Source organism: Pseudorasbora parva, chromosome 12, assembly GCF_024679245.1.
Source record: "Pseudorasbora parva isolate DD20220531a chromosome 12, ASM2467924v1, whole genome shotgun sequence".
Lineage (NCBI taxonomy): Eukaryota > Metazoa > Chordata > Actinopteri > Cypriniformes > Gobionidae > Pseudorasbora > Pseudorasbora parva.
Window position 1 is genome coordinate 8,708,687 of NC_090183.1, and position 25,136 is coordinate 8,733,822.

Here is a 25,136-nt window from a genome sequence, read left to right on the forward strand (position 1 = left end):
ACCTGCGTGGAGGCGATGGGTCATAGAACTTGTACTGATCCATGATTTTCTCTTCCAGTTTCTCCTTCTGCCTTCTAAGTTCATTCAGTTTGTCTCTGGGAAAATAACATGCCATAAACATCTATACTGTGTTCTAAAGCTGAGCTTTTGACACAAATTGTACACATTCACAACAATATTTAATGGCCCTGTGAATTTCCAAGTTGTTTGTGATTTAATAGATTTTTTTTTATTCTACCCAATAAAATCTAATATTAATTTAGTCTACCCAACAAAATGATTCAGGAGTTTGACATAACTAGAAAAAAACTTCCCAAGATATTTTAAGATTTTATTAATTTACATATATAGCCAAGGTCTAGAAAATTACACTTTTAAAATTGGACTCTCCTATATCCATGTTGCCCAAGAATGTGAATCTTATTTTTAATATCACTATAATAGTTTTATAGATACTATTGTAGTTTTTATTTATATTTTGTATTAGTTTTTAGTCATTTTTATTATTTTTGTTTATAAAGAATATGTCTATGCAGTTTCCATTAATTCTTTATTTCAGTTTTAGTACATCAACTCAATGAAAAGGAGAAATGTTGCCTTGGCAACTATCTGAAAAAAAAATTAGCTTTATTTCAGTTAAATTTAAAGGTGCCCGAGAATGAAAAATTGAATTAATCTTGCCATGGCGAAATAATAAGAGTTCAGTACATGGACATCACGTACTTTGAGTCTCAAAAATCATTGCCTCCTACTTTTTATGTAAATCTCGTGAATCCATAACGCAACGGAAAAAAAAGTGCTTCTCAACATAAACCCAACAGTGACGTAAGCGTTGGGGATCATTTATATGCAAACCTCCAACATTTGCATCTGTCCAAACATGTGCATTGTCAGGCGGAAATGGAGCGAATCATCAAAACAAGCTGCTTACATGGACACACTTCATGTTCCAGGCTTTTCAGGAAACTTTTCTATCCTTCCCACAGATAAAAAATGTCAACGGTCATGGTTGATGTTTATAATCCGATACCACAACAATTTAATTCAAGATCGTTCGTTTGTTCGGCCCATTTCAAGCAAGCTTTGCTAAGTGTCTTAAACTGAAGAAAGTGGCAACTATATTCCTGCAAGCAGTAAGTAGCGATTTATCCACTTATTGACTGTTTAAACAATTTCTGATTCAATTGAAAGTTTCTTAGAGAGACAGCATTGTCTAGATGACACAAGATGCTAGTACAGTTAACACCAAGTACCATACAAAACTAAATAGTATGTCTAATGACAAAGGGTAATATTATTTTGTATTACAAACTACAACCGTAGATACTTTGCTTAGATCGTTCACTCGATCCTTCTAGCAAACGTCACCTTTTCCACCATATAAGTTAAAACGATAATCATTTGACAAGGCTATTCATTTTGCAAAAATATAAGTTATATATTTATATTTTTTGAGAACTGAAGTATGGTGTTTCCTATGATGTTTTTGCCTATTTGTATTTCAGATTAGGCTACATCACAGTCACTGCGTAACATTAGCCTTCATTAACGTTATATAAACATGCAATATCGTTGACGAAAAAAGACAAGTCTAAAATGTAGGCTGAACGACACACTTTAAGCAGAACATCTCAAATGGAGATTGATAAAATGCAGCTTGTTGTTTATTGGTGTTTTCGGATCATCCACGCGCGAGAGAGAGAGCTCGCGTGCATATGGTTGCCAGATTGGAAATGTTTAGATAAAAAGTAAACAAAAGAAAGTAAACGGAGTGTATACAGGTTTCTTTTCACAGAAAAGCTTGTCAGGGGGATTTAATTACTGAAATCTGGCAACCGCACAAACGCAAGCTCTTTCTTGCGCGCAAATAATCTGAAAACACCAAATAAACAAGTAAGCTGCATTTTATCAATCTCCATTTGAGATGTTTTGCCTAAAGTGTCATTCAGTCAGTCTGTGTTCTGTCAAGACGGTCAGGACTCACAAGCCGCTTTACTGAACTGCTGTGAGCTGCTGAAATAAGCCAATCAGAGCAGAGCTCAACATTAATATTCATGACCCTTCCACATAAGGCAAAAACAGAGCATTACAGCATAGGGACAATTTATGGGGTTGTAAATGGACCTGTAAAACTGTATCTGGACATTTTTTTCCTTTAAATAAGCCTCATACCCTCTATGAAGATATCAGAGAACAATTTAATTATATTAATATTGTTTCAAATCATTCTAGGGCACCTTTAAGTTTATTTTAAGTAATTAAATGTATTTCATTACTCTAGATTTATACAGATTTATTCTTGTTCTTCAAATACAAAAAACAGCTAAATTAATGTAAATTAAAATAAGATTTAATTTAATATAAATTTAATTTAATAACAATTTTTTTGTTGTTTTAGCTTACTTTAATGCTTGTTTTTATTATTTTAAGTCGTATTGTCCCCTGGTTGAGAGACACTTCTTTAAAATGAAGGTTCCCAATGGGTTTTTCTCAGATTTTACTTTTAAATATGTTTATTGTAGAAGAATAATTAAAAAAATGTCCTTAAAACACTGGAATGTATCAATATCAGAGCATGAATATTTACAATACTGGTTGCTAAATGTCTCTTGAATTTCAATGGGTTCATGCTCTTATTCATTCACTGCACAAAACATATAGTGGTCATATAGCACAAACTATGTTTATCTGCAAGTCAACCCATATTTATTGTCATCTAGGTTGTATTTTTTGGCCTTGCATAGTTTTGTTCATGAGGGAATGAACAACCTCATCAGCATTTGCATAATTTGATTGGCTTCAACCAAGCGACAGATGAATTTGTGCGAAAATGCCATAGACCTTCCGCACAGACTTGTCAGCACAGATCTCAATAAAAGATTTGGAATTGGAAAAGGAATTGTTTTTTCTTCCCATTAAAAAGTTATTTATTGGGTTATCCTAAGTTTGAATAACTCTGGTCATTTGAGAATTACTGCTTTGCAGATTTCATGATTTCTGTGTTGCATACATAAACACTTCTACCAAATAAATTGTTCTCACATATATTGTCTCTGTTCCACATGGAACAGGTCCTTGCTCTCCATAGTCTGATCTAGCAGGGTCCGGTTCTGCAGCATCAGGCTCTGGATCTGATCCAGCAAGTGGCGGTTCTCTTCCTCCAAATTAACCTTCAGCTGGGTCAGCAACTGAAAAGATGCACAAAAGGAGGTGATTCATCAAGGACTTAAATTGTTTAATCTGTAGCTTTGTTTAAGCATCAAAGTTAAATAAAAGTTGCTACCAGCATAAACCAGCCTGGGTGATTATATGTTCTGCAGGTATGTAAAAGATGGAAGTAAAATCTTCTAAAAACATTCTTCTCTGTTTAAATGGCCATGCCCAGGGCTGGACTGGTAATCTGGCATACTGAGCATTTTCCCGGTGGGCCGACGCACTTTAGGGCCGATAGGTTATTGATTTAATTTATGTATTTGCCAATGACTGGCCCATCATGCAGCGACAGCGGCCGATTGGTTTGTCTTCCGAAATGACAGGCCAAAGCGAGAGAGACATCCCCTCCATATTAGGCGCTTTTTCCAAATTATAATTTTTTTATTTTGAGCGCATGAAACTGATAAATGCGATTATCCGCACAGCGCAGCCGCTGTCGAACGTAATCTGCGTTTAAATGCTGCTCTATAAACGGCACTTTGACTCCAAATTTAGTTTTATACAATCGTGTGATATAGGAACATTACAGGTTCTGTGGTGAATCAGCTGAAAACAGCCGCGAGCATGTATTCATGACGAGATAGAGTGGAAAACGGCAATACACACAACTACAAACGTTTCACTTTAGCACAACCACAATTTACCTTGCAGCTACCAACAGCAAATCAATATGGTGTTTTGGAAGAAACGTATTTATTTAAAAAGTTGCTATTATTAGCCTACTTAAATTAATATTGCGGAATATAAATCACTTTTATAGAGGCGATTTTCATATTTTCTTCAGGTGTTTGCATTTTTTTAAATTACAAAAATAATAGTTTATTATGTTTTATATATTTTAGAAACCATATAGCCACGGTAATGAGGAGCATTGTTCTACCTCATGAAAGATATATCATTGGCTTACATAAATTAGGTGTTAATTCTTGAAAAATATGATTGTTTTTAGAGGGGTAGCTCAACTCAAAAATGTGACCATTTACTCACCCTAATGTCATTCCCAACCTAATGAATTTATTTCTGTGTAACATAAAATAAAATAATTTGAGTGTTTTTTTGTTCATACAATATTCAAATGGTAGCCTAATCAAAATGGCTTTGTTGCTAACAGTCTTCAAAATATCTTCTTTTGTGTTTCACGGAAGTCATAAAGTTTTGGAAGGACACAAGAGTGAGTGAATGATGACAGCATTTAAAAGAAGTAAATTTACTTTACTCCATCCTAGCTCAAAATCATCAGTGCTTTACTGTCAAGTGCATTTCTGTATGACAACGTGCAATATTAAGTTTGTGCGTTTGCAGTAAATTTGATCATATCTATCATTATTTGTCCCTGTTCTAGTTTTATTTATTTACTCAAATTTAAGGCCGTAACCCCAGCAAAAACATGAATGGGGAACTCATGGGCCAGATGGGCTGGGTTTGCCAGGGCCGAATTTTAGCCCCAGTCCAGCCCTGGCCATGCCTAATGGGTGTTATATACCTCACACTGGTTGGTCAGTTTGATAGTGGTTATCTCCAGATGCTGGTACTGCTCTTTGAATCTAGACAGCTCTGACTCCAGCTGTGTCTGCTCTAGTTTGCTGGAGTTCAACTGGCTCTTCATGCTCTTGTACTCGACCTGAAGTCCCTCGTTCTCTGCCAACAGCTTCTGGTAGGTCTGATTTAACCTGTGTAGAGGGCAAATCATGATATTTGGTGCAAATAATAAAAGAAGACATCTTTATTTTTAACTACACAACCAAGGCTAGAGGACTTTTCTAAAACTCCCTACGCATACATTAATTTGGGCACTGATAAGGACATTTGGGACAATAATGGCTCTATTTCCGGTGACATGGCAACATCCTCGATGTACAACATCACTACTGGTATTTATGAACAACCGCAGAACCGATTTCTTTCTGACATTTATTGTTAATGTTACTTAAAAGTACATTATGATCAGTACTTTGATTGCTACACATGCTTGCAACAGTTTAACCATAACTTTATTATAAATGTTAGCTAAATTATGCTGTCTAATGATATATGTTTATCCTAAAATATTATTAAATAATGGTTTGTTTTTATCGCATGTCATTATGCATGTCATTTTGTGTCGTGGGTCGGCTTGCATGCTTTGTTCCTGGTTACAGATTACATTCACCTGTTTAGTTTCTCGTTATGTCTGTGTATATACTGACTTTCCTCAGTTCTTTTCACAGTATTGTCTTTGTGTTTATTAGTAAAAAGAAATTGAGTAAAACCATGTTCGCCTTCTACAGTTGACTCGTTTTTGTGTACACCTATATTTATCTTTCTTACTTTTAATGAATAAAAGAAAAAATCTGCATCTAGATCCTCATTTGCTCTCCTTGCCTTACCCCACAGAGACAAGCACATATTTATATTTAATATATCTGGAATACTGGATTCTGGTTGGTAAACTGCATTATGCTGCACTATTTTTTATTCATATATTTATATATTTTATATACATGATTACATTTAAGATCATTTTATTATTGTAGATTAACACTAGCTCTAAAATATAATGTTTGCCATTTTTAAGACACAAGTGAGCCCCTCAGACAGCTGTTTTCTGAACTTGGTGTACACCAAGGAAACAAACAATACACTACTGACCAGTCTTTTTCATCTCTCAGTCTTTGGCACTCTGCTGATGTGTTCCTGTTCGTGTATATTTCATTCTGCATCTTTTGCTGTTCTTCTCTGAGAGCTCTCTCTAACCCCTCCAGCTGAGCGCGCTGCTGAAGTAGTGTGTTATACCTGTAGATGTAAGCATGTCAAATACTGGCACTTGCTTATCTAAAGCAGCATATATATATATATATATATATATATATATATATATATACACACACACACCATAAAAAGGGTTTGTCATGCACACAATTTCAATGTGGCAATAACACATTTATTTAATGTATTTATGTGTCATTACCCACCTTATTTTGCAAGAAAATAAGAAGTAGTCTTATGTGATCATTTTGCAATTTTCCGGTTCATTAGCAGCTATAGTTGCCCAGTTTTAAAAAAAATGTTCAAAGAATGTTTTGCTAAAGTTTCCATTAAAGGAAGTGTATGTAAGTTTGTGGCCAAAACTGGTACTGCAATCACTTTTAAATGACTGTAGAGCGGTGTATCCCTCTCCCCCTCCCCCTGACTCGAGGTTGCCAGATAGGCTGCAGGATCCAGCAGGAACGTTTGTAACTGCAGCTGTGGTAACTAGAGCAGATCTGGCAACCCGGATGCCCAAATAGTACTGACTTCGTGATTGGTAGATAGGTGGAGGGTGGAGCTTCAGGCCAAAACACAACATGTCAACATCAACATCAGTCGAGGGCTGCAACAACAACTTTTAAATGACAATATCCTGGCCGGACTACTGCTGTCAGTGATATAAGTATTTGAAATTAACATGATGTCTTAATGTCTATAGTGACATATCAGGGCCATTTTAAGATTCATTGAAATGCATTTCTTACATACATTTCCTTTAAGTTCTGAAAACGTTATTCCTGAATTGTCATTAAAAGATCAAACTGGTGGGTTTTTAAACGGCTTTAAAAACAATTTTTATTGCGAACGTTTAGGTAACATTCCATTTTATCATTTTACAAACATTATGGAAACGTCACTTTTACATGTTATTTAAACATTTTTGAACACGCGGTATTTAAAAAAAATCATGAATAGTTTAGTTTAGTATAGAGTTTTAAACAGTAATCATAATAATAATTAACCAAATGTGTCACATAACAAAGTGCCTCAGGCACAAAAGTACATTTATATAGATTTGTGGAACATCTTATCTTCCTTAAATGCTGCCCTAGGGGCAGCTACTCAAAGTCCAAATGCAACAGGTGTGTGCTGTCTCCTATTATTTTGTGCGCCATTCTTAGCACTTGCTGTTTATAATACAATGTAAGGCTTCGTAACTGTACTTCCACTATTTTTGAACACACAAAACGATTTCTGTTCTTTGTATATAAAAACCAGCAAATAAACGAAAAGGACAAAATACTTTTAAAGAATGAATTGAAGAATGACATGAGGATTCCTCTCAATCAATTAAAAGAGTTAAGATTTTGTTGTGCAAACAGTTTTTGATGTGACTTTCCAATAATTGCATCAGAATTTTGATCAAACTTCAACTTAGCAAAAATCATTTCTAGGTACTTATATTCCTAACTTTTTGAGACAAGACCAGATAAATTTAAACATTCTATTAACATTACTGGAAGAATGTTTGTCTTGCCAGAACACAAGCCAAAGCTCTGAGAACATTTGGTGTTAGCTGGGTAAATAACTAGAAAAATATTAAAAAAAAGGTAAAACTATTTGTGCTACAAACCAGTGTGTTTGATTACAATAATACATTAAAATAGTATTACAACAAATACAAACAGTTTGATGAATTCATTAATTAATTAATAAATTAAGCAATTATATATAGCACTTTTCTTATGAACTACTGAACACATTTAAAGTGGTTTACAATCATATCAGGGGTCTCTTTTCACCCACCACCAGTGTCCACCTGTATTATGCAATGGCAGCCACAGTGCAGCGGTGCCAGTGCGCTCACCACATTATTGATAAGGGCCACTTGAGGGAATTTAGCCAGGACACCGGGGTTACACCCCTACTCTTTTTACGAGAAGAAGGATGGTGCCTATTTACAGTATAGTGTCCCCATCACTATACTGGGGCATTAGGACCCAAACAAACCACAGGGCGAGCATCATGTGCTGGCCTTACTAACACCTCTTCCAACTGCAACCTAGTTTTTCCCAGGTATACTCCCAGGTACTGACTCAACCTGCCTAGCTTCAGTAGGGAACCAGTCTTGGACTACAGGGTGACATGTCTGCAATAATGTCAAGCAGCATAATGGACTGATTTTTTATGTCTAAAATACCTGGAAGCAGTTGACACTGGAAGCCTTGCCCAGTTATACTTTTACAGAATTTGAATCAGTATCACAACATGGCACTCTAAAGACATCCTATGGTATGTGTACTAACCTGTCCTCGAGTGATCTGTGCTCTATTTCCAGGCTTCGATGACTGCTCTCCATTGTTGAGTACCTGTGGGAGAGCACCTCCATCTCTGCTGACTGTCTCTCGTGCAGGACGCTCAATCTCTCGTGATCCCGGAGAAGAAGTTCATTCACAGTGCGCAGATCTTCTCTCTCCCGCACCGCACCCTCCCTCTCAGCCTCAGAACTTTGCCGTTCCCGCTGTAACCGTTCATTATGAGCCGTCAGAGAGGAATTCTGGGAAGATAAAGTGGACTTCTCCACCTAGGAGAGATCGAGAAGATCAAAGATCTGAGGCCAATGACTGATTAGATCTCAAATGGTTTCCACTTAAACCTTTAATTTTTAATTTTAGCATATATACACTACTTTTAAAAAGTTTGGGTTCGGTAAGATTTTTAAATGCTCACATATGCTACATTTATTTGAACAAAAAAACAATAAAGAGAGTAATATTTTGACCTAAAATAACTTTTTCTATTTTAATATATTTTAAAATGTATTCCTGTAATTTTTATCAGCCATTACTCCATTACTTATTTATTTCTTCAGTGTCACATTCTGATGCGCTGATTTGGTGCTAAAGAAACTTTTCTCATCATTATTCTTATTTGTGCTTAAATCAATTGTGCTGCTTAATATTCTTGATACATTTTTCAGCTTTCTTTGATGAATAGATAGTTTTATAATACCTATATTGCATATATGGCAGCATTTCTAATGTAATGTGACTTACCTGCATTTGTGCATTGTGGGTCTGCAGTGCTGTGTTGTTCTCCTGCAAGGAAGCCGTTTGCTGTTGCAACGCAATTATTTGCGCCTGCAATCCATCTGACTGCGCCTGCAAGGTCAGCAGTTGTGTTTGCAATGCCTGTTTCTCAGCCTGTAATGTCGCATTCTATACAAGACAAACCAAGGGAAGATACGGTCAGATCATGTAGTTCACCCAGTATAGCTTGATGTTTACAACAATTTTTTGTGTTTCCAAAGAACACATGTACTGAAAAAATAAATGCATATCTTTAATGCACTTTAAAGTTTTTAAAGATGCCTATCAGGCATTAAACATCATTTCATTCCAAACTCCCCCTCAAGTATTTAAACAGGTTGATTATGGGTCTAAGTTGGTTAGGTGGACACTGCCTCCGTCATTAAACTCACATTTCTCTCCACCTCAATGAGTCGATCTTTGACCTTGAGCAATGCCCATGTGGCCTCCTGACTTTCTCTGTGCCATGCCCTCTCTGGTGGAGAGAGTCCTGCCTTTTCCTCCTCCTCCCTCTGAAGCAATGCCTCATAGTTATGTTTGACCTGCAACAGTTTATCAATCTTAAATCATACTGTTCTTATTCTAAGGAGAAAGAATGGCTTGTTACGGTGCAGTCGCATTAGTGAAATTGGCAAACTTTCGAGAGCAAAGCACACAATGAGGTCCCTTCCAAACCAAATAGCTTTCTGTTGGTCAGCGCAGCCAACTTAAAGGGTTAGTTCACCCAAAAATGAAAAATCCATCATTAATTACTTACCCTAATGTCGTTCGACACCCGCAAGACCTCTGTTCATCTTCAAAACACAAATAAAGATATTTTTGTTGAAATCTGATGGCTCAGACAGGCCTTTCCTCACAAAAAGTATTCTCGTCGCTTCATAAAATTATTGTAGAGCCACTGTAGTGAGATGGGCTTTGTAACAACGTCTATAGTGCCTTTATGGGTCTTGAGAGAGGAAATGACATTGGTGTCAATGAAAGCCTTTCTGAGCCAACGGATTTCATCAAAAATATCTTCATTTGTATTCCGTAGATCTTACGGGTGTCGAACGACATTAGGGCAAGTAATTAATGAATTTCATTTTTGGATGAACTAACCCTTTTAAAATAGTTGTGAAATATGCATCTGGAAATCTTTCGACTTGACATGGAGTTACTGATCGCATGGATTCCTAATGAAATTTGGATATACATTACTGTATACTAGAACGTTGTCTATTAGCTTGGTTCCCCATTCAAGCATGTTAGTAAAATGGCTACCAAGTAAACTTTGGACTTGGCTTTGTCTTACAGTTTTGAGATCCTGTCGTAGTTGCTGGTTTATCTTGGCCGATTCCTGCAGACGGGCCTCCAGGGCAGACATTCTATCTTTTTTAATCTTCAGGGATTTCATTAGAGAAGACTCCAGCTCTGACTGTTTACAGTGACTGGAGTGGAAGAGAGAGTGAGGAAGACGAAGACAGAGTTGGCCATTAGACATGTCCAAAAGGAATCTGACATTTAAATGTAATACCTTGGGCTTGACTGAATATATAAGTGAATGTCAGGATACCTCTGGTCTAGAGCCTCGTGATCTCCCTTTTGTGTCTCCTGGTTTAACTTCACCCTCTCCAGCTCATAAGTCAATTTCTCAAGATCAGATTCTTTCTGTTGCAATTTCAGCCTCTGGTCCAGCAGCTCCTAGAGCAGAAAATAGTCAAATTAAGAAAGATAAGAAAACATTGAGAAAGCATAATATATCTACAAAGCATTCATTGGAGTGGTAACCTCTCTTAATGTCATCAGCATCTTCTTGTCCACTCCAGCCTGCTGAACCAGCTCCTGGTTTTCCCTCTCCAGTTCTTTGCTCTTAGCACTGGCCTCACTAAGATAGGAAGACTTTTTAACCAGGGTACGGTTCTCTTTCTCTAGAACCACCAACTTCAAACTGCTACTATCCAACGAGGCCTCCTGGATCTTCACTTGCTGCAGCAATCTCCGAATCTCCTTCTCCAGACAATTCTTATCTTGCTCCAGATGTCCGTTCTCATGCACTAGACCTTTGTTTTCTACTACTTGACCTTGGTTTTGGTTTAAATTGACTTGAAGAGTCTGGTTCTTCATCTCTAATTCATGGAGCTCTACTTCAAGACAATGAAGATTGCCGTTAGAATTTTTCATGGATGCATGTAGATTTTCTGTGTCAAGGGACTGATTGCTGGTCCTCCAATTTTCTTCAATATGTTTAGATTTAGAAATAAACTCATCCAATGGGTGACTGGTTCCTTGAAGTTCTTGCAGGGACTTCAACAACCTCTGGTTCTCTTTCTCCAGTTTTAGTAATCTGCTACATGTATTTTCAGTTACCTCCTGGCCCAAAGACTTCAGCTCTAAAACCATAGAGACATTTAAGGTTTATTAAAGTTTAAGTTTATTTATGACTTGTCAAATGATCAATGAGATGGTAGTGAGATCCCTTTTTTGCAATCTACTATAAGTTTTTTTAAGATGTCAGTTTGAAAGAAAAGCTTGGTGTAACCTTATGGCACAATGGCCCACAAGTATCACATTTTAAACATGCATTGTCATGTAAAATTGCAGTGTTATTATATATATATATATATATATATATATATATACATACATACCTGTTCCTGAATTCTGTTGAGGATTCTTGGCGAGTTCTAGCTCCCAGCCCAAGCGCTGTGATTCCTCCATACTCCTTTTCTGAGAGAGCTCCAATAGGATATTCCTTTCCAGCAGCTCCTCTACTTGTCTCCTGTCCACAGTTCTTTCCTTAAACATATAAGACAGCTAAGTCAAGAAGATAAGAAAACTTGTAGCGGAAAAAAGAAAAAATGGTACATGGTAATATTGTAGCAGATTCTTCTAATTGGTATAATTTCCTTTTCCTCACTTCTTCCATGTTATTAAGTTTTGCCTCTAGTAGGAGGTTGTGTTTCTCCAGATGGTTCAGCTTGTCAGATCGTGCTTTGATACTCTGTATCTGTTCCTCCAGCATGGCCTTACTTTCCATCAACACCTGATTATCCTCCTTTAGCTCCTGTCAATGTCAAAAGAAAGTTGCAGTGAGATTCTCATTTGTGTGTAACATTACTGTTCAAAAATTTGGGGTCAGGTTTTTTCAGTACGATTTAAAAATAAAAATGCTGTTCTTTTGAACTTAACATTCATCAAAATCTTTCATAATAATTTATGTTTTGAACATCAAATCGGCACGTTAGAATGATTTCTGAATCACTGACACTGAAGAAGACTAGAAGACACTATTATGATCAAATAAATGCAGCCTTGGTGAGCATAAGAGACTTCTTTCAAAAACATTAACACATCTTACCAACCCCAAACATCTGACTGGTAGTGTACACAGCACATAAGCATTCTTCTATACGTACCTCCAGTTTGGTTTTGTAAAAGTTCATGTTGTGAAGTTTATCTCTGTAGCGAGCCACTTCACTTTCCAGTTTGTCTGCTCTGATGGCTCTCTCCTTCATCGCATCCAACTCATCACGGTACATCCTGGCTGCTCGTGCATCTGTTAACAGCTGCATGTTCTGCCAAGGACCCCCAAAAGTAGACAGGATAAAGGTAAAAAAGAAGAAAAAACAACCATTAAAATAACGACCATGGTAATATACATACAAATATAGCACAACTAAATTTGATATTTCTTTATTTTTTTGAAATACAAGAGTTTGGTGTACTACAGCGAGTAGTTGAGTCTGCCCAGACATTTATCAATTATAGTTTGCCAACTGAAAGTGACATTTACATAGAACATCTGTATTATGAGGAATTTGTCCACCCAGTAAACCATTAGGACCAGAACCAAATAGTGAAAATAGTGAGACTGATGAACTGTACAATGCTTCATTTTAAATATTTGTATTCCATTGTGTGATGATGGTATTAATGATTCATGTTATTTATTATTAAAGGGTTAGTTCACCCAAATCCAAACCTGTAAGACCTTCGTTCATCTTTGGAAGATGAAGCCACAACTACTACTACTACTACTACTATTAGGAATATATGGTGTTATTCAGAAGTAATGATGATTAATAAATATGTAGCAAATTATAAATTGCTATGAAAATTCTTAATAGCAGCCTGAGATCATTTTATTTTCAGTACCTCCTGCTGGAGTCTTTTAAGCTCCGCCTCCACACTGTCCAGGTCCTGCCTACAGTCTAAGAGCTGTTCACTTTTCTCCTCTCTGTTGGGACACAGGAATAAGATGTTTGAGAGATTTAAAAAAATCAACACTCATGGGTTCAGAAGAGTGATTAACATGCAATTATTTAATCAGAGAAGAACAAGGATATGTGAACGCACCTAAATGTGTGAACATGAGTACTCTTGCAAATGTAACTGCATGTGTGTACACAATTGTGCACATCTACTACAGGTGCACACCAGCCAACAAAAAGGCACAGTCATCCTATGCTTGACTTCACACTAAACATTTAGTATAATTACCTTAAATGATTATATAGGCTAATTAACAAAATTAATCATTATTCCATAGCCCGGTTTGTCCAAAATTAAAATTTTAGTGCATCACTACAAAAGATGTTGCATTAACACATGAAATTGGTTATTTTTGATCAAATTTATTTATAAACTTAATTTATAATAAAACATCACATATTCACTTTAAAGCTTTCACTGAGAAAGCTGTGCTGTTTTTTTTTAGAAATTAACACTCAAGTGTTGCTCCAGGATATGCTCCAAAATAGAAGCTTAAGAATGCAGCAGTATGAGCAGTATTGTACAGTGGGATTGTGGATGGATGGAAAAAAATTGACGGATAGAAGGATGGATGGGTGGAAACGAGGGGGGTTGACTGTCTGTAGCATTACACTAAGAGGATCAAAGTGGGTCAGCAGAATAAGGACGGACCATGCACTGTGCCAGGATATTTTTAATCTGAGGCAAGCTTCCTACAAACATCTTACCATAACCACAGAACCAGTTACTGAAGATTAATCAGCGGACCTTTACTATCACATCATCAGTTATATTGTTGTGGACAGCGAAAAGTAATATTTTAGGCTTTCAATATTAATTGCAATTGTTAAAATATTTTTTTAAATGAAATAAAATACAAAAGTAAAAATGCACAATAAAATTATAAAATAAAAATTAAAAATTAAATAAAAAATTGTCTATCACTAAGACTCCAGCAAATGGCTTGATAAGCGCAATTGCTCTGATAACAGGAAGTCACAGCCATAAACCATGATTATCTACTTGCTAAAATGATTACAATCACATACCCCCATAAACATACAAGCCACCCTGGGTTTGTTTGATCATTCATCATGTCTGTGTGTGTGTAGGTCAGTTTTGTGTGTGTGTGCACAGCTCACAGCTCCTGTCTGAGGCGTTTGATCTTGGCTTTAGCGTCCGTCAGCTCTAGGGCCAGATGCTGCTGGGATAAAGGGAGCTGGCTGCTGGCGGACTCTGTGAGGGAGGCGTCATCACCAAATACTACAGAGTTCATCGTCTCTTTCCCCTGCATCAGCTCCACGATGACCTACCAGCAGACACAGAAAGAATGAAAGGGGTCAGATGAGAATGAGAATGAACTTTTTTACCAACTAAACTGCTCTGGCTTCACCCATTTGACATTTAAAGTCACATGCATTAGCTGGTTATAAATAGTTTTAAGCAACCAAATAATTACCAAATAATTACCAAATAATTAAATAGTTTTAAGCAACCAACTACAAGTTATTTTCCTCTGCACTGCAGCCAAGCACAAAAAAAGGGGTCATGAATCGAAAAAAAAAAAACAAATTCCCTTAAGCTTCTGATATATAAAAGGTCATGGTAATATGAGAATATCCTGTAAGTTGCAGAGCTGAAAACGTCCTTGTTAGTCAAATAAAAGCTTTTATTGACAGCTGGCTCAGCAAACGATCGATCTGTGAATGTGCGACCCTGTGATGCCAGAGTGCCGTGAAACACCGCCTTAACTGGAGAAGACAAACGCCTAATTCTGTAGCCCCGCCCACCGATTCATTCTTAACAAGTTAGATAAATAATAGGCCTACATTAACCGGAACTAAACCAGATCAAACTTCCAAGCAATAAAGCTTCAAACATGCCATAAGCTTCCTTCGGATTCCTAAATGAATGGTTGAACTTTATTTTTTTTGAGGATCCAGCTCACGTGGGAAAGACATTGCATTTGTTTACATCATTTCACCAGTTTAGTTTATAAACAAAAAAAACTGGATTTGCAGACAGGATGAGTCATTAAAAAAACAATGCCATGGCTTCTGGATCTGATAAGAATGATACAACAATTATGTGAGTAAAAATGTTTTTTATATGTGATAGTGTCGCATTATGTTTGATATCTACTGATTTTTTAGTGTCTACAACTAACTAACTAAACATAACTTCCATGCTGTCATATGCGCATGCGCGTGTTTGTGTATTATGCACACTTTGCGGTTATATCCACTGAACAGGCCAGCCAAGTAATAAAAAATCACATTCTAATTAACGGTGGTGGATGAGAGATAAATCATTGTGTTTGTTTGATAAAGACATTTTGTGAGCCCTGTGGGCGAATCATTCTGATTGCCATTTCTCTACATTGGAAGTTTTCAAAACAATTCCTCACATGTCATGCGAAGCTCATTATAATATGCAAAACTGCTATCCAAAAATAGCAGAGGTTGTTACTTCTTAGTCTTCAATGACAAGCCCATAAAAAAGAGCATTTCAAGAGCTAGGCTCAAAACCAGGGTAGAAATATCCTATTACTTATTCATTATGATGTTTTTGAATGTAAAACATCATTACGCGAACATCATACATTGACCTTTTAAAATTAAAAATTAAAAATAAAAGCTAGTTCATGACCCCTTTAAATTTAATGATTATCTCTCAGAAAGATGGGGAGGGGAATTAATTTGATAATTTTTAAATGACTTTTGAAGATACCTCAAATTGCCGGTCTCGCTGGTCCACTAACAATTTGAGATTAACGTTCATACTTCTGCAGAGATTTTCCCATTCCTCCGGACACACATCCTCCATCTCCAACCAATGCATATCAAACACATTCTCCTGACAATGAGTCACCTGGAGCGCAAAAAAGATGGCTCAATCATTTTGTAGAGTCTCATAACATTATAACATGTTGTAGCATTTACTTAATAAATTCAAAATATCTCTTGGCAAAAAGGTAAATAATAGATCATATAAATTGCATGTTATTCACAATATATAAACAAAAGGGGTTCTGATGTATTATCTTATTAAGATATTAAGACACACATTGTGCCTGTAGGTGGCTTCTTTCAGGCAGATATTATTTAAATAAGTTAGCCCTGAGAAGTCCAATCGAATAATTCCTACATGATTATACAGATAATCAACCATATGTGCCATATTTGCCAAGAAATATTGTCTCTAGTAGTATTTTTCAGTACCTCTTGGATATGAGCGGCGATTGCTGCTTTTGTGTCAAAATCAAGACATTGTATCTTCTCGATATACTCCTCTTTTCTCTCACACTGTAAAACAGCAACGTTTTAGGTCTGCACTGCGTAACTGCTTTATATAGATTCAAATGAAAGTTAATTTGATAGCTAGTTTGTGCAATGAAACGTTAACTGAATAGTGTTTGGTTTAATCTAAAAGTGCACACAGCTACATATTACCTGCACAGCACAGCCAAGCAACAGCAGCAGCAACTTCCTGGTCTCTTCTAGACCTTCCTCTATATATAAAAAAGATTTCATTCAAAACAATTTAGTGCTTTAAAATAGAATGCAAATGAACCTGAATCTTGCACACTCCGAAATGTACACTGCCATTCACAATTCCCTTATAATCATCAAGGCTTGATTCATAAGATCAAAATGCAGTAATAACAGATAATAAATGCAAATAACGTTCTTTTTATTTTAAGGTGTAATTTATTTATGTGATGGCTAAGCTGAAATTTCAGCACAGGATCATTACACCAGAATTCAGTGATCTTTCATTACTCCAATCTTCATGATCTTTCAGAAATCATTCTATTATGCTAATTTGCTGCTCAATATATATATATATATATTTCATATATATATATATGTGTATATATATGTGTGTATATATGTGTATATATATTCATATATATAATATCAATATATTATATATATATATATATATTTGCAGTCTTCTTTGATGAATAGAAAGTTTAAAAAAACAGCATTTATTTGAAATAGACATTTTTTGTAGCATTATAAATATTTTACTGTCACTTTTGATCAGTTTAATGGCACCTTACTAAATAAAACTAACAAAATGTATTTTTGGATAAAGACAACAAAAAAAAAAAATCCTACTGACCCCACAACTTTTGAATTTTAGTCAAAACGAATGCCTCCCGCTACCTATTATGCAAATTTTTTTCTGAACAAAGATATCATGGATCAAGATATTACATTATATTAACTTCTAAAACTTTACGTGTGGACAGGGAGAAATGAAGGCAGTGCTAGGAGGGGAAAGTAAAGTTAAAAATACACACAGTAGCATTATGATTTCTGCAAGAATTTCTGATGTATTGTTTGTGTGTGCGTCATTAGATTTGAGCCTCTGGAGGTATTCAGCACTTTCTCAGAATCTGTTGTTCAACAGCTGACGTACCACACAGCGGGTTCCTGCCCAGCAGCAGCACATTGGGAGGAGACATCATAATCAGCTGATGCAGGGTCTCCTACAGTAAATAGGATGCAAAATCAGAAACAGGACATGGGAGAGATGAGATGCAGCGAATCTTGTTCAAAAATCAGCAGCTTTTAGTTTTATTAAAGAGCAAAAACAGACCCAGCTGCTATCAGTTTCACTGCATTGAACCGTTTTAAGCTGTAAATTACAGGCAGGACTGGGGTAATTGTTCAGAGACGTCTCAAAGAGTTCAGGAAACTTGTGTGCAAGGCCTGCAGGCCCATGGGGGATGGTTTAAATCAAGACAATTATTAAACTTTGATGTGGTGCTCCAGATGAACTTGAATGTTGTGGTCACCCTTCTCTGCAATCTTATTCATGTCTAAAGAACACATTAGAGGACCAATGCAGAGGTAATTCAAGAAGTTAGATTATATAGTACTCACTGAAAGACTTATTAGACCTTCGTAAAAAGCCACATAACTGGAGGGACCATTCATTACATAGCATTTCGGCTTAAATCAGCATGACAATGTGATTATTACTAATTATTAAAAAGGATTTATTTAATAATGTCTCCTTGTGGCTGGCAGATCCCCCAGGACGTCCAGGGCTTTTTCAATGTGAAGTTAAATCGACAACACAAATCATCAAAGGTATGGGTGGGCTTATTTAGCTTGTCACTTTTCCATATGCAGAATTCATTAATGCAGATTATTCTTGGGCAAGATTGTTTTAAGTTTCGCTGAATAAGCAAGATCAATGATTAAACGCTCTGAATTTCCTCAGGCTAACACAACTCAAAGAAAGTCAATGAAGTCAATCCCAATGATTCCAGAGAGCTTTTTATGAATGCTGCCGAGTATGAACAGCTCTGTTCCATGTCACACTATTTGATATGCACAATGGGCATTTATTTTCTCAGCTTTGCTTTGCATTTAGATTTGCTTTTCTTGAGCACTGAAAATGTGACAACTTAAAGGGGGGGTGAAACACTCAGTTTCAGTCAATCTCATGTCAGTCTAGAGTACCTATAGAGTACCTATTATTATATTTATAAAAGAAAGATAGGCTGTACCGAGTCTTTCTGAAAAAAACGAGCGGCTGGAGGTGTATCTTGTGGGCGGAGCGAAAGAATCACGAGCGCGCGGCGCTATTGCATTGAGAGCGTCTGAAAGCTGTGACATCCTCAAGCGTGGAAAAGAAAACGTTACCCTAATAAACCATGACTATCAATCAAATTCAACTATACATATATATGATCCACAATCTGATCCGGAGGCTGAAATTGAACAGGCGCAGCAGCAACAGCAGGACGTCTCTATGAGGAATTGTTACTGTATTTAGCGGCTTGTCAACATTTCTGTGTGTTTACTCGTGGTTTATGAGGACATGATTTGGTTTATGGACTATTGTATGCGACTAAACGGTAGCAGTAGCAAGCGAACCAGTTTTGTACGTCAAACTAGTGCGTACATAGAAAAACAATGGAATAGTAGCGCGTTTGAATGAAGAAGTGTGCTGTGTGTAAACGGCCCCTAATGTTTGGGGTGGTTTTTACAATAAACAAACAGACACCTATAGTGATCAAATCTATTTAAACACACACCATACATCGCATCCTCCATTGATAAATTTAAGTTTACTTGCGCAGCGATATCCAACTACACAGACATTTGAAGCAGTTTTACTCACCGCCTGCTTCCAAAGCACGACCGGGAACTTTTATCGCTGGAACCGCTCCATCAAAAACACACTTAGGAGACATTGATGATTTCGTCCTGTGACTGAAGTGAGTGCAGTGTTTATGGGCGTGCATTTGCTCTCTCGCTCTGGTCACGCGCGCACCCTTCCAGGAGAAGAGCCCGTAGGGGCTGTACAAGGAAATTCCGTTCTGTTGACGTCAAGTGGACCCATACTCGAAAAAAACTTTCGGAAACTTGTGAGAAACCAGAAGGAGTATTTTTGACACAGAAATACTCAATCAAACATCCAACTTAGTTTTTAAAACTTTGTCCATGTTTAGGATGGGAATCCAAGTCTTAAACAGTGTAAAAAGCTCAGTATGAAACAGCATTTCACTCCCCCTTTAAAGGGTTAGTTCACAAAAAAATGAAAATTGTCATAAATTCCTCACAACTCATGTCGTTCCAAACCCATAAGACCTTCGTTCATCTTTGGAACACAAATGAAGATATTTCTGATGAAACAGGGTGTGTGCAGGAGTCCTGAAGTTAATTTCAATACCTTTTTAAGACTTTTTCAAGACCTTTTCAAAATATTTTAAAACCTCATTGCAGTTCAAATTCTAATCAGCAACAAACCTTTAACTTAATAAACAGTTGTAGTAGAATGTAGAATAAAAATCTCTATGGTAGGCCAATTTTGTATCGTTTATATTGCATATCCGTTTTGCGACATATGGAGGGCGACACATCACCTAACCGCGCATTTTGCAAAATACCTGACATCACCCGTAGATGGCACGCGTGACCCGAGCCGATCTCAGATTGAGCAAATCCCAAAATAGATTTATCAACTTTTAATACTTTTTAATGCCCCGCAGACACCCTGTGAAATGCTCTCTGATCCCTCCATAGACAGCAATGTGATTGACACGTTCAAGGTCCAGAAAGGTAGGGAAGACATCATTAAAATCGTCCACGTGACTTCAGTGATTCAACCTTAATTTTATAAAGCGACAAGAATAATTTCAGTGTTTCCTAGTTCTACAGCAGAACGACTGGCGCACATGGATCGTGGTGCTCACGTGAACAACGTTGGCCAATGGCAAGCCGCCATTCTGGAAGCGCAGCACTGTTTACACTACGTCAACAGTGTAAGAGTCTGACACAGGCTAGAAGAAATTGTTGAATAAAGTCGTTATTTTTGTTTGTTTTTTTGCAAACAAAATATAAATTTGAACCACTGGAGTCACATAGACGATTTTAACAATGTCTTTACTACCTTTCTGTGCCTTGAAAGTGTTAAATACGTTGCAATCTATGAAGGTAGTTTGGAACGACATGAGGGTGAGTAATTAATGACATAATTTTCATTTTTGGGTGAACTAACCCTTTAAGACAACAAAGCCATATTTGCACCGACCAACTGAAAACCAGTGACAATTAAGCAACAGGAAATAATTCTGTTTTTGGCTCGTCTGTATTTAAGGGTACTTTCATTACTTTGACCGCTTTAGCTGGCACCATGAGAGACAGGTCTCATGGGATGTAAAATGGGTCATTTTCCAGCTTTGCTCCAGGCCATTGCTGTTTCCTAGCTACTGATTACACAGATGTTGGCTTGGCATGCTGATATCTAGGCCAGCCTCTTTGAGAGGAGCTTGTGGGTCTGGTGGCGAGACTATTTCCACACGGACAGATGTGCAGGATGCAGGGTGGGCTCTCTGCGAGGGGAAGGGGTTAGCAGGAACTTTAGGGTATCACTTCAAATCATGCCCTTCCACCCAAAGGGCCTCCTTTTGGGAATATGCAGGATCCAGTATAGTAAAGAGGAACTTGGCAATGAACTTATACAGCATAAATATGCATGTGAAATAATGATCTAGGTTATATATTAACCCTTTTTTCAGCTTCACAAAAGACAGGGAAGAAATTGGGCATAGAGAGCAACTGCACTGCCCACTTTTTATTGCTCCTGGTTTTGGTAGTGTTTATCTCATTCATTTTCTCTAAAGGAATACGATAATTCTTCAATATAGCCTTGAACCAATCCAACAAGCTCCGACATTAATCACAATATTACAACATTTGGTTCAAAGCAAATAAAAGCATCTTAAAAACCAGGGGACAAGGTACATGACCATGGGTTAACTGTGCATCTATCTCTTTTATTGGCTGTAAGTCTTTGATTGTAAGTATACTTGTACAATGTTTGATGTTTATTGCTAAATATTCATAACATTACCGTTTTTTATTATAATGGAAACTTACTATCTTCAGGGATTTTGGGTAGTGTGGTTCTCCACTAGAAATTCAGCACTACATTCGAGAGCTCTCTGACTCCTCCTGAGACAGCATTGTTATTAACACTTTCAAGGTCCAGAAAGGCAGATTTTTTTTTTTTTAAATCGTCCATGTGACATCAGTAGTTCAACTTTAATTTAATGATGTGATTATAATATTCTTGTGTGCAAAAAACAAACAAAATAACGACAAAAAGTAATCTCGTCGCTTTATAAAATTTAGTTTGAATCACTGAAGTCACATTTTTATAATTTCGTTTTTACTACCTTTCTGGACCTTGAAAGTGTTAATTAGATTGCTGTCTATGGAGGGGTCAGAGAGCTCTCGGATTTCATCAAAAAATATCTTAATTTGTGTTCCAAAGATGAACAAAGGTCTTACAGGTTGGGAACGACTTAAGTGTAAGTAATTAATGAGAGTTTTTATTTTGGGGTGAACTAACCCTTTATTGCATTATTAAAATTAATGTGTTTTTACTTCTGAAGGTACCTGCATTTTTCTCTGTGCCTTACCTGATAGTATGATTTGATGTGGTAAATGAGAACAGACAGGTTTTGAGCTCTCTGGCCGACATCATTGTACACTTTGTTTAAAACTTGAACAGTCCCTTTGGGATTTCTGTGGGGGGAAAAAGACAAACTAATTCCTGTAATATAAAATCAACACAAGCAAGAAGCATGCGAAACATCTCGTTTCTGAAGACCTGGGGCTAGTTGCATAAACTTAGCCACTATGTTAAGATGATGTCTTAAGCACTAATTTGTCCAACTAACTAGTCTTACTTTTCTAATTCAAATTGAACCAATCTACCATTTTATGTAACTAATTTTAAAAAGTTAGGACCGGTCTTAAAGAAAAAAATTAGATGACTTACTTTTAAGACTAGTCTAAGTGTTTTATGCAACCGGCCCCTGCTTAGAATATTAACCTGGACTAAGGGTACGAGTAATAATAGCAACGACACACAATCTGTTCATTCATTCTGTATTTTTTTCCCACATGCCTTCATTCCTCATCTAGCCAGACACAGACAGAGCCAAAGAGCAGCAGAATTCAGTTCAGGTCAAGTCTTGACTGAGACTTTAACTCATAGTTCAGAGGCTCAAGGTTTGAGTACTGACACAGTGACCTGAAACACTGCAGTCCCATGATGCACTTCTGTTTGGGATGTGGTCCATGCCATCATATAAAAAAAAAGAAGTCTACAATCAAGCCCTAATCCTCCCTGAATCCATGGGATTACTGTTTTCAGCTTCATACTGTACTGTTTACTACCTCAGCATCTTTACAGATTATTTTGCATTTGAGAATACAAGGTCTTAGCATTGAATGTTTTTAAATGGCAATGAAATACACACACGTTACCATGCAATGGCACGGATAGGTTTTAAATATTTAAAACCAGCTATGGATTTTTGTCTGAGAGATGAAAATAGAATTTGGGGCAAAAACAACTCGCCCATATGCACCCATCCAAATTCTGTCCAGCTGAACAGCCTGAACGACTGACTACAAAGTGTTCCTTCATTGCCATGACAAAGCATACAGTGTTTTAGGTCTCCTGCATGGAATGAGTCATTTAAAAGCTAAAACACATGCCGTCTGCAATAAATGCCTTATATTAGATGCAAACAACACCAAAGGCCGGTGGTAACTTTGCGTCTGGAATGGGAGCAAGAATTTGATCACATGTATAGACAACCTGAGAATGGACAAATCACAGATAGAACCCTTTCAACAATATGCCCTTAAGGCAGCAAAGCACTTAACTCAGTGTTTAATTGCTTTGGATGAAAAATTTAGACTCGATAGCTGATTGAATGTGTTCCAAAAGTTTACTTTTATGTACATATGTTTCTGAAAGAAATCTCTTATGCTCACCAAGGCTCCTTTTATTTGATAAAAAAACAGTAAAAACAGTAAAATGGTCAAATCTTATTAACATTTAAATAATGTTTTCTATTTGAACCTTTTCATCATGCGCTTTATTTCTGTGATTAAAGCTGAATTTTTAGCATCATTACTCCAGTCTTCAGTCACATAATCCTTCAGAAATCATTCTGATTTGTTGCAAAAGAAACATTTAATATTATTAGGGGCCAAGCACCGAAGGTGTGTAGGCACCTATTGAAACCGTTGGCGTTCCTATTATTATTATTATTCAGTTTCTTCCGCTCACAAGTCTATGGCAGCCCATAGAACCGCTTGCGGGAAGATTTTAAAATTTGGCACACAGATAGAGGATAGTCACAACTGTCAATATAGCAAATTTTGAGTCTCTATCTCAATCCCTCTAGCGCCACCAACTGTCCAAAGTTGCACACATGTTTATGCTAATAACTCTTGAACTAAAAGGGCTAGACACTTAATTCAAATTTCCTCTGACTCCTTGGCTCAAGCTGATTCGATGCACCATATGATGTCGTTGTGCGTCATGAAAATTTTCCCGCCATTTTTAATTTTCCAAAAAAACTACTTTTGCGAACTCGTCCTAGACGGTTCGTCTGATTTGCACGAAAATTAAACCAGATCATCTATAGACCATGTTGACAAAAAGTTATGGAATTCAAATTGATTCTTCAAATCGTTTTTGATAAACTTGTGAACAAATTTTACGTAGCGGTTGCAAAAACACACTAAAGGCTATATCTTCGAAACGCTTTATTGTATTCAAACCAAACTTAGTACATGTCATAACAAGCATGACCTGAGGCAACATGCAGTGTTTCGGCGCAGTGCACCCTACTGGTCCGGAGATACAAAAAAAAAAACGATTAACCGTTGTGTGTTTTTTGCGTAACCGAGTGAAACATTTTGCTCGGTTAAGTGGCGTCAATGGTGTGCTTTGAATTTAGTTGTAATATATTTTTGCACCACTAGAGACCGCCAGAGCGCTCCCAGACATCTGTAATATCCACAAGTCATTACCAGTTTTCTAACACAAAGCGGGCAAAGAAAACTACAGCGTAGGAGCACTTTAAAATTGAGAGTGACTGGCCAAAATGCAAGTATCGCAATGCAGTGCTTACCGTATTTTTCAGGCTATAAATCGCTCCGGAGTATAATTCGCATCAGTCAAAAAATGCATCATGAAGAGGACAATAACATATATAAGTAGCACTGGACTATAAGTCTCATTAGGGCAGAAGCAGAGCGGGAGCCACGTGCGCTGTGCATAACGGAGCAGAAGAAAGAAAGTTTACTTTCGAAAAGCAGAGGTTACTTTAAAGCTACACTGTGTAACTTTTTTAGTTTATTCTTAGCTAAAATCACTTAGTTCTTTCAAAAATATATGTGCTCATTAATGTATATTTACTTCTTTCAAGTAATAATGCATTCTCGTAATTTTATAATATACCATTGAAAATACATAAGTGTTGAGGGTTCGGATGGCGGTCGCCATGTTGCTCCTCCATCTTGAAAGTACATTTGCCAAAGA

The 25,136-nt window shown here is 36.8% G+C and overlaps 1 protein-coding gene across 6 annotated transcripts in view; it reads right to left on the reverse strand.

Annotated features, from left to right (window-relative positions):
- ccdc88aa (coiled-coil domain containing 88Aa) overlaps positions 1-25,136 on the reverse strand; it is a 37,592-nt gene that overhangs the window by 7,489 nt on the left and 4,967 nt on the right. For all 6 annotated transcript variants that reach the window (XM_067458938.1, XM_067458937.1, XM_067458943.1 and 3 more), the window contains exons 3-22: positions 22,210-22,315; positions 17,688-17,757; positions 16,712-16,770; positions 16,481-16,564; positions 15,990-16,130; positions 14,402-14,568; positions 13,164-13,245; positions 12,425-12,583; positions 11,926-12,072; positions 11,657-11,804; positions 10,797-11,398; positions 10,582-10,709; positions 10,321-10,456; positions 9,422-9,571; positions 8,997-9,158; positions 8,247-8,524; positions 5,842-5,985; positions 4,697-4,883; positions 3,043-3,188; positions 3-95 (exon numbers count right to left, since the gene is read on the reverse strand). In XM_067458938.1, coding sequence (XP_067315039.1) covers positions 3-95; positions 3,043-3,188; positions 4,697-4,883; positions 5,842-5,985; positions 8,247-8,524; positions 8,997-9,158; positions 9,422-9,571; positions 10,321-10,456; positions 10,582-10,709; positions 10,797-11,398; positions 11,657-11,804; positions 11,926-12,072; positions 12,425-12,583; positions 13,164-13,245; positions 14,402-14,568; positions 15,990-16,130; positions 16,481-16,564; positions 16,712-16,770; positions 17,688-17,757; positions 22,210-22,315 — 3,189 coding nt within the window. The remainder of the gene's footprint in view (positions 1-2; positions 96-3,042; positions 3,189-4,696; positions 4,884-5,841; positions 5,986-8,246; positions 8,525-8,996; positions 9,159-9,421; positions 9,572-10,320; positions 10,457-10,581; positions 10,710-10,796; positions 11,399-11,656; positions 11,805-11,925; positions 12,073-12,424; positions 12,584-13,163; positions 13,246-14,401; positions 14,569-15,989; positions 16,131-16,480; positions 16,565-16,711; positions 16,771-17,687; positions 17,758-22,209; positions 22,316-25,136) is intronic.